Source organism: Cicer arietinum, chromosome 5, assembly GCF_000331145.2.
Source record: "Cicer arietinum cultivar CDC Frontier isolate Library 1 chromosome 5, Cicar.CDCFrontier_v2.0, whole genome shotgun sequence".
NCBI lineage: Eukaryota > Viridiplantae > Streptophyta > Magnoliopsida > Fabales > Fabaceae > Cicer > Cicer arietinum.
Genome location: NC_021164.2, coordinates 78,344,588 through 78,355,462, shown reverse-complemented (window position 1 = coordinate 78,355,462; position 10,875 = coordinate 78,344,588). Strand labels below are relative to the sequence as shown.

The following is a 10,875-nucleotide window of genomic DNA, read 5'->3' as shown; positions in this document are numbered from 1 at the left end:
TGGGTTTAATCCACATACAAATTACGACGAGGACAATGATCAAAATGACGATCAACCAGAACACCTTCAACTTATTCAAAGAGTTAGACGAGTTCGATGATATCCTACATGTATAATTGGAGGTCATTTATGTGTACATCATTAATTTAAATTTGATGTATTTTTTCTCTATTCGATTTAATGTATTTTGTTTGATTTTATTAATAAAATTTACTTATTATTATTATTATTTATTAGATTAAAAGGAAAATAGAAAGGAGTTATTAATAATATAAAATTAAGTTGTTAACTTATCTGCGAGAGAGTTGTTAAAATAATATAGCATGTTATTTGTTTCCGCATATCTATTCAACAACATTAATTTTGATGTATTTTTTCTTCAATTCAATCTAATGTATTTTTTATTTTATTAATATAATTTATTTTTTATTACAATTATTTTTATTATTTATTTATTAAATCTGGAGAAAATAAGAGGAAGTTGTTAAAAATGAGAAAATTGTTAAAATAATATAACATGTTATTTTTTTTGACGTATTTACTCAACCGTATTAATTTGATGTATTTTTTTCTTTTATTAGATGTATTTTATTTGATTTTATAAATATAATTTTATTTTTCAAAATATTATTATTATTTTTTATTTATTAAATTAACAATTATTCAATTGTTAAAACAAATAAATTAAAATTAAAATCTTTTTGTATCACCGGGATGCTACCTTCTACTACTGCATAAAAAAATTCATCCTAATAGCAGGGCGGAGATGTGTTTCTTAAAAATAAAAAAAAAATAAAAGTATTTAATATATAAATTTAAATGTGGAATATATTAATTTTTTTTTATAAGCGCCACAAATAATTCCTAAGCAATTTTTTATTCTTCTTTAGTTGCATAGCTTGGTGAGATATTTTGACTAACAACAAAATTGCACATATTTTCTTATGTGTTGAGATATATTACAGTGTAAAGTATTAAATATACAAATTTTGATTCTAATAAATATGAGTTTAGATGATTTTATAAAATTTGTGTAAAAAATTCACTTGATTATGTGCAATAGAACTATACACTTTTGCTAATTCATATTTTTTCAACGAATAGTAACTAGTGTATATATGACATGGGTCATTTACATTACTTATAATAAAAAAACGATAATCATAATTCTATCAAATTAATTTTATTAATTATTGTTATATTTTAATTTGTCATAAATACAAATAAAAAATAATAATTTAAGAGTAATTTTCATTAATATTGATTTATTTTTAACTAATTTAAATTTTAGATTGAGTTGGCCTTATGAGTATTCACACCCACATTTTGACATGGATACAAAACTGTTTGACTTATCTCAATGACTTATCTCAATTCAATATCACTACAAACTTTTTTTAAGTGATTCAATATAATATTTTTTACATATTTGAGTTATAATTTTCACCGAAAACACTTATATTTTTGACTTTTGTATATAAATATTTTTTTAAAAAAAAAGAAATTCTTAATTGTTATACTTTAAAAATTATTTTTTTAAATGTTCAATTTTCTTGAGAAGCGACTACGATCAAATTTTTTTAACTCAATAGAAGGTCGTTTTTTAGGGAAGCGACCTCTAACTAAGTAAATTTTTTGTTGTTATATTTTAATATTTATTTATTATTAGAGTTATTAATTTAATTATTTAAAAAATAAAAATACAAATAATACATTAAAATAAAATACATTAATAAATTATAAATAAATTTTATATTTTAATTATTATTAAACATAAATTCAAAGAAATAAATTGGTAAAAACTTATCAAACATAAATTCAATATTTTAATTATTATTAAACATAAATAATAATAATAATAATAAAAAAATACATTAATAACAATTTTAATAATATTATAAAATTTAATAATAATAATAATAATAATAATAATAATAATAATAATAATAAATAATTTTAATAATAATGTGCCAACACAAATAAGAGAAAGTTGTTATAATAAAATAAACGACGTGTCCATAATATTTTGACGATAAGAGTGAGTTGTTAAGAAAATAATTTTTTTTTTTGACACATTACGTTGTTATAACAACTCTTTCTTATCAAAATATTAAGTACAGTTAATTTTTTTGACACATTATTATATTAATTCCCTCTTATCGTCAAAATACCAGAGATACGTAATTTATTTTGACATATTATTATAACAGTTTTCTCTTATTATAACAATTTCTTCTTATTTATTTTGGCACATTATTATTAAAATTATTATTCTTCTATTATTATTATTATTATTTACTAATGTATTTTATTTTATTAATATATTTTAAAAACGACCTTCTATCGAATTTAAAAAATTTGATATTCAGATAATCGCTTCTGCAAAGAGAACGACTTCCTATTAAAAAAAATAAAATATTTTAAAAAATAATTTTAAAAGTAGAACGATTAAATTTTTTTTTTTTGAAAAAGAGATATTTATATACAAAAGTCTATATCATTATCATTACTCATTCTGAAACAAATGAAATGTGTATTATTTACGGGCCCTAGCCCACGCTTGCAACGCACTAAGTCTGTCCCTGACAGATGTAAATTCAATAATGTAAATAGAAAGTCACTTTCTTTCGCATTCAAGGTCTTGAGAGTTTGAAAACATACTCATTAGAAGTTAAGGTTTTGTGCGCTAATGCTTCCATTTTGTGTTCCTAATAATGATAAATGAGATTAGAAATCATGTCTTGATTTTGAATTTAAAATTAATTTTTGTAAATATTTAGTAGTATTTAATATTTTGTCTAAAAACAAAGATAAGGATAGATGAATTTAATTGTTATGTATCTAGAAGAGCTGACACGGAAACTTAACTCTATAGACTACCTGGGCCAACACACAATAATTGAATGTTTATTTTTAAGGGCAAAAAGAAATGTTTGAACAACCAAACATATAAAACTGATAGAGTAAATTTTGAGTATGTGATATAAGATTAATATGTAAAATTAAAAACAAACGTCTAGAAATAAAAGTCCAAATAAAAAAATTAGAACTAGAACGTGATCGTGTAAAAAATGACCAAAAACGTGTTAAACACCAAAGTATTACCTAAAAAAACTTATTTTGGTATATATTAATGGCTAGTTATATAATTTAATTTAAATTAACATAGATAAATATTATAAATACATTATAATCAATCTCGAGTTTATTAAATTATTCATTTTTAATTCTTTTTACTTTACATTTTAATCAATTCAGGTGATTTAATTTCTTTAATAGGGGGTAGAACCTTGGAGAGAATAAGTTGGATCTGCCCCTTCATGTAATGTGAGTTTAAAAACTTTTACAAGATATATCAATGATGTCATAAGTATTTATGGATACAACTTTAAAAATAATTATCATAAAAGTCAAAATATATATAATAATTTAACAATTCTGAAAGATTGACAATGTAAAATATTCTATACACTTATTATGTATGTATGTGAATTAAATTTATGACAAATATTTTTATTTAAAAAAATATCAATATTTGACAATAATAATTTAGTAAAAATTTACTCTCTCTAATTCTGAATTTTGATTTTTTTAGAATTTGACACACATATTAAAAATAATAATTTTAAAATAATTTAATTATTTTTACCCTTAATACATGTTTTTGGAATTTTAAGGGTATAAAAAGAAAAATACCATTAATTAAATTGATTATCTAAAAGAACCAAAGTTGTGGAACAAAAGTAAAATACTTAAAGGATAAAAACTTAGAGACAAATGGAATTAATATATTTATTTATCTCATTTGTATATATTTTTTTTAATATATGTGAAATAATTGTAGAAAGATTATTGTGGAATGGAGGATGTACTTTGTAATGCTAATTTTTAATCAAATTACTTGTTATTTTATGATACTAATACAACATTAATTACTTTTTTTCACTAATATAACATGATTTATACATCTCAATTCATCAAACTTCCTCTTTAATTGAAATTAATAAGAGTATTGAGTAAATAAAATTTATTTTATTTATCATTAAATTCAACACAATTAATTATTTTTTAAAATTTGTGATTAACACCAATGAAACATTTAAAACGAGACTAAAAATATATTAATCTTTCAATTCCACAAGTGAATAATTCATTTGTAAAATAAAATTTCAAAATAAACGATGATTTCAATTTTTAATACATTAGTAATTAATAATTAATTTGTTTCTCCAACTGCACTTACGCACAACCGAACCAATGCATTCAAAACGTTACGAAATTATTTGTAAGAGTAAATATTAATATTGGTCGAAAAGAACCACTGGGTTGTGTATTAATTCCATCTCTTTCAAGTCATTTATAATTCAACGTTGAAAGTAGAATTATGGGCATAAATTTCATATCTTTAATCCTCCTTCTTCATCTACTAGTAACCCTTCTGGTATGTTAAATGTTTAATAACTTATCTTCAAACTATGTTTCTCTGTTTCTTTCTTTAATTAATTGCAGCTCCACAAATAATTTATAAACAAATTTTTATTTTTCTTTAATTACAAAGTTTAATGAACTTTTGCAGTGTTCTCATGGAGACCAAGCAAGGGAATTGTCTGAAAAAGAAAACAAATCATTGGAAATTCAACACAACCATCATCATAGTCATATGAACCATATTGATCCTTCATTAATGGTGTTCTTCACTTTGAAGGATTTGAAAGTGGGAAAAAAAATGCAAATTTATTTTCCTAAGAGAGACCCATCAACGTCTCCAAAATTTTGGCCCAAAGAAGAAGCTGAATCAATTCCTTTCTCATCAACCCATCTCTCATATCTTCTCAAAATTTTCTCTTTATCTCAAGGTTCACCTCAAGCTATAGCAATGGAAAACACCTTAAGAGAATGTGAGAGCAAACCCATCAAAGGAGAGGTCAAATTTTGTGCTACTTCTTTAGAATCTATGCTTGAATTTACACAAAACATTCTTGGCTCAAAAATTGATCTTCAAGTTTATGCTACTATGCACAAAACAAAGTCAAGTGTTACTTTCCAAAATTATACTATTTTAGAAATTCTTATGGAAATTCTAGCTCCTAAGATTGTGGCTTGTCACACTGTGCCTTACCCCTATGCTGTTTTTTATTGTCATAGTCAAGAAAGTGAGAATAGGGTGTATAAAGTATCATTGGGGGGTGAGAATGGAGATAAAGTTGAAGCTATGGTGGTTTGTCATTTGGATACATCTCAATGGGCACCTAATCATGTTTCATTTCAAGTGCTTGGTGTTACACCAGGAAGCTCTTCTGTGTGCCACTTTTTCCCAGCGGATAATCTCATTTGGGTCCCTAAATTGGAATCTCATGGTTCTTCCAGCATGTGATTTGTAATATATAGTATTAGTGTGTTTGCAATTTGAGTTTATGTAATATGCCTCAATAATGCTAAATAATTATCTGTGTGTGCAGAGCTAAATAATGTAAAATTTGTTATGATTATATTTAAGAGTCTCTGCTTTTTATAATTTCGTTATAATTTTGAATCCTCATGATTTGCTCTGCTTATTCAATATCTCTCCATCGGGAATTTTTGTCTATAAGTTCAAGAAAATTTTAAGGTAATCATAAATGTTAAATATATTACATGCAAAAAATTGTATTATACATGAGAGCTTCTATTGTACTATAAAAAATAGTGTGTATTTTTAGACAACTTTTAAATACGGATTACAAACAAAATTTAGAGTCGTTTTTAGGATGAACATTGTTTTCCTCTAGGAAGAAAACAAATCAGGGGTACCCGAACCGAAAGTATGATGATTATTACTAGTATTACACAATTATTAAAACCAATGATTTTTTTTTTCTTCATATATTTATTCTGACGGAGATAATTTTATTTAAAGCGAGTAATATATTAAAGTAGTTACTTCTTTCAACAAAAATTTAAACTCGAGTTTATCGCGTTGTGGGAGATTGATTCTTTCCACTAATTCCCTTTGATAAAAATAATGAACTTTTCAAGTATTTTTTTAATTTAATCAAGGACTATAAATTTAAATTCAATCTTAAAAATATATTAACGTTGAAACTGAAGAGTTTTCTTGTTTGTTATAGTTCTTTTCGAATCAATAAATTAATCTTTTTGGTAGTTGTATTTATAGTATACTTAGTTTTAAAATACAAATAAATAAGTTCTCAAAAAAGTAAATAAATACCAAGAAAACATTTTTTAGATTATTTTTTAATATTTAGTGAAATTATATATAGTCTGCATAGATCCATCGTTTTTTGTGGAGTCAGCACAAAATTTTACTTTTATAATAAAACACATGTAAAAGATGTAAGAGAATATAATATGATGGCTTTCACCCATTTTTTTTAATGAATGACAGTGCTCTTCTTTTGGTCAACTAATAACAGTGTTTTTTTTTTATCAAAGAAGCTTCCAATAAAACTAAGTGGGCCAGACGGAAAGCCCGCAGAATCAAAGTGCTTTTGTATTGATGAATGGCCCATATTCTGGCTTGGGCTAAAGTCTTTGCAATGCCTTTAGAATACTACTACACCAACGTTGAGAAATTGAAAAATCTGTTTTTTTTTTTTTATTGAATAAACATTGGGGAGGAGGATATTATTATTAACGAATGACACTAACAACTATTTAAGAATTGAAAAGTACGGAATTATAAAGTGAAATTCTTATTTTTTGACAAAAATCTTTAGTTAAAAATATAAAGTGGAGAAGTTGATTTTTTTACATGAAGAGTTCAATATATGGAATTGGAGGTAGTAAAATCTAAACTTTTCTCTTTGAATCAAAGTAAAATTTCAGGAAAAAAGAACAAATGAGAAGGACCTTTTCTACTGCATTTGTAAAATTAAAATTTAACATTTTATTTTAAAAGTTGATTGAACTTTTTTTTAGAGGAGTTGATTGACTATTTTTGAATCTATTTTTTTTTTTTCATATAAATTATTACTCTGATAATAAATTCGCTTTACACCTAAAATGCTTAAAAGGAGTAAAAAATTGCTGAACTAGTAACTATACAATTCCAATTGACTAACAAAAATATACCATTCGCACAAGAAAATTATTGTTTTTTTTCTGAGTCACTTAAAAAAATATTTTTGATAATAATATGGGTTGATTTAAAACTTTTTTTATTTATTTAAAATAGTCCATATAACTCACTTTTTTTATTTCTTTTTGTTTTTAAGTATTTTCCCCGTACATTATGTTCTTCTTTTGTATTTTATCTTCAATTTCGTCCTCATGTATTGTTCGTTGCCTATATACAACATAATTTCATTTTTCGTTTTGTTTTGGTGTTCGATTCAAATTGATATATTAATGTTGATTTAATTTAGATTCAACAAATGACTATGATACTGTCAATATTATAGTTTTAGAGATATGTGTATTCTAAATACTTCAATTATCATATATATGTAAATTTTGTCAAATATATAAATATTTTGCTTTTTTATACTATTAACATAAATATTGTGAGTTTGTTCATAAATTAATTTTCAGTTTTTATAATTTTAAATTGTATTTTTCTCGATTAATATTATTTCTAATTATTCAAATAAATGAAAATCAATTTTTAGTAAAAATATTGAAATTATGCATCAGCAATCGAGCCCAAATTGAGAGTTCTTTCAAGTGATCCAATGGTTTTCTTTTTTAGGAAATGACCCAATGGTGTTAGACAAAGTTATATAAGATTGGTAAATTATAATAAACAAAGTTCAAATTTTATACGCAAAGATTGTAAATTATATAAGATAAAACACATCAAATACTAAATATATGAATATATCTCAACTGATATTCGAAAATAAAGTATTTATATTGTGGGATTGTATCCACTTGACTTAGTTGGTTACTTTTTGTCATTTCTACCAACCATTTTGGTAAGAAAGTGTCTTTTTTATTCAACATAAATATGTGTTCAGCGTGGATTAGTTTACTTCCAACATTAAGAACAAACAACCATAGGCCAACAAACAAGTTATATTATCCACAAATATTAGCATAGCCATGAAGTCCAACCATGTCGTGTTCCTAGTCTTCTCTCTTCTCCTTGTAAGCTTTCTAAAACTTCTATTAAAAATAATTTCCTCTTTCACCCGCGCGTGTTGATAATTGATTTCATTTTAGTGTTCAGAAAATTCAAGTAATAATATATGAGTAGTTTCCTAACTCAATTCTTTGAAATGTTTTTGTGAATAGGTTGCCAAGTTGTGCTTTGCTACAAAACCGGATGAATATTGGAAGAATATGATGAAGGGCCAAACTATGCCAGAAGCAATTAAGGGCCTTATTCAGGATCCACTATATGTTGTAGGGAAGGACCGTTTTATCAGAGACTTCGATATAAAGCCTAATGTTATATTATATCACACACATGTTATGTCCGTTAAGCATAACCACATGTCTTAATTATGTCAAGAAGATCAAAATACATATCTATATACAAGTATGAACAGTAGAGATCATGATTTTAAGTTATAGGCTATAGCAGCATATTGTGTTGAGATAGTAGTGATTAGAATTCTAAGGCTTATTTTGCAGGAAACTAGCTATTGATATTTCAGATCTATTTGTGTTAAGCACAGTTTATTTTCTTTATTTTATTGAGAGATTTTTGAAATAAATAAGTAAATAGTTGTTACGAAAATAAAATAAATTTCATAATTAATAATTGTTATGAAAATAAGATAAATTTCATAATTAATGAATATGTATTTCTAAAAAAATGAAAACAAGTTTTATATTTTAATTATTTCTAAAAGCATAGGTAATTATTAATTTTTTAATTTTTTATTAATGAGTAAAATTAACACAAATTTTTAAAAATAAAAATAAAAAATATTTTCCCAAAATAAACAATTTTTACATTATATTAATTAGAGACTACACTCGACTACGACTTCAACCATCACCCACCATCGATGTAACCCTATTTGTCATTATCGACTACTACTTTGACTACCGTCTACTATCATTAGACCACTGTTTTGACCATCCTGAATGTATTATGAGTGAACGACCACAAAAAGTTGATTTTTTTACTTATAATTTAGGAGAGAGAATACATAGGTTAAAGACATTCTGATTCTCATATGATATAATTGGTCTTTTTGGGTGACTAGATTAACTAGATGTGGTGTGTGAATAAGAAAAAAATTGGTGAAGCAAGCAAGAATACCACTGTTATTGGGTTATGAACAGCTTTGAAGTTCTGTTTGAGATGTTTGTTTCAAACACAGCCTTTAATAAAAGGATTTAGTGGGACGTTGTCAAAAGATGTAAAGTTTTGAGTGGAGTGGTTGGTTGGTACTACGTGGGACTTTAGGCTCATGACAGCTGCTTCACATTCAACACTTTAATTTGTCAACGATCTCCATTTCCCACTTTCATATGATATGTGACTCACAAATAGTCAAACGAATTTCATCATAATACAACATATTTTGAATGATTGATAAATAATTATTATTTAGTCAAAAATAAAATTATGAATTTGTTGCAACGTTCTGTTAATGTACTTCTCAACATAGATGCTAATTTCCCCTGGGGTAAACATGAGGTTATATGTTAACCGGGATGCTAAATTTTAAAAATATATAATTTGATATTTTTAATACACTAATGATTATACTTTTTAGTGAATAGTTTATATTATTTAGTTCGTAACCAATACTAGAGGTAAAAATAATAAATAATAGCGAAAAAACAGAGTTGCTCTGTTCTGCCAAGGCTAAGTAAGCAAACTCCATAGCAAACCAACAAAATCTCCACATCAAACTATATTGTCCTATGTAAAAATAATTTAATTCAAATATTCGTTAATTTCACGGTCACAGTTGTTTTCCTTATAATTGACAAATGTGCATGATGTGTGTTTAAAAGTTTCGTTAATTTACTTATAATTCAAAATTTCGTTAATTTCAGTCACAACTAAATTGTGTTTAAATTTTTTTGTTGCTAACAGACAAATGCAACTCTACTGTGAACTAACTATAACTGTTTTTCTTTACGAAATCTAACTATATGAACTCTGAGATTGTGGCAATGGTATCTATGTGCTTCGTATTAAACATATTAGTTAATTATATTATAATAATAATTAGTTAGTTAGTTAATATTTTATATATTGTACTTCATTTTTATGACTATCTGACTAATATATTTAATAATAGAATATAATTACATTACATTTTAGTTAACGTTTGTTTTTCTCAAATGTCTCTTTCTTACAACAAAAAATTTGTTTTTCACAAATAAAAAATCCCAAGCCTCGCACAAATGGAAACTAGACTAAACTACTATATCTAAACGTTTCGTGGATATATTAATGCTTTGTCTCAAGGTCGGTTCAATATTTATTGAAGTCTAAAATAAATTTTAAAACAAAATTTTGATAAGAAAAAATAGGTCTTTTTAATACTAACAACAACATTTTATATAATTTTATTTTAATTTTATATTTCTTAATAAAAAATATTTTAATTAAATATGTCAAAGATCGTATACTGTTATGATTGTGAAATCTTTTATTTCTTATACATACTATGTAAATATTTTTAATTTTTTGAGACTTAAGTATACATAAAAAATTAATTATTTTTAAAGGTCTAAAACTCTAGTTTTACTATCTTTGACCTTTGGCCGGACATGCTTCTCTTGATTATTGGTTTATAAGAAGGTTGACGTTGTCCTTTAACCACATATCAGGCAAAAGCATATTGCATATTAGATAAGATAAAACAACTAGTGGATAATTTTTACAATAGATATCATCTTTTTAAAAGTTAATGTATACTCAATTTAAATATAACATAACATTAAAATTTAACCAAGATTCGTTGG

General features: G+C 24.6%; 1 protein-coding gene and 1 long non-coding RNA gene across 2 annotated transcripts; both read left to right on the top strand.

The window, feature by feature from the left end:
• The first annotated feature begins 4,247 nt into the window (after positions 1-4,247).
• On the top strand, positions 4,248-5,515 carry LOC101496332 (BURP domain-containing protein BNM2A-like). The gene is made up of 2 exons (XM_004500761.4): positions 4,248-4,441; positions 4,577-5,515. The coding sequence occupies exons 1-2, from the start codon at positions 4,385-4,387 to the stop codon at positions 5,372-5,374; spliced, it is 855 nt and encodes a 284-aa protein (XP_004500818.1). The 5' UTR covers positions 4,248-4,384; the 3' UTR covers positions 5,375-5,515.
• Positions 5,516-7,792: 2,277 nt separating this feature from the next.
• LOC105852187 (uncharacterized) lies at positions 7,793-8,596 on the top strand. The gene is made up of 2 exons (XR_001143947.3): positions 7,793-8,085; positions 8,233-8,596. It is a non-coding gene; the product is annotated as an uncharacterized lncRNA (long non-coding RNA).
• The last annotated feature ends 2,279 nt before the right edge of the window (positions 8,597-10,875 follow it).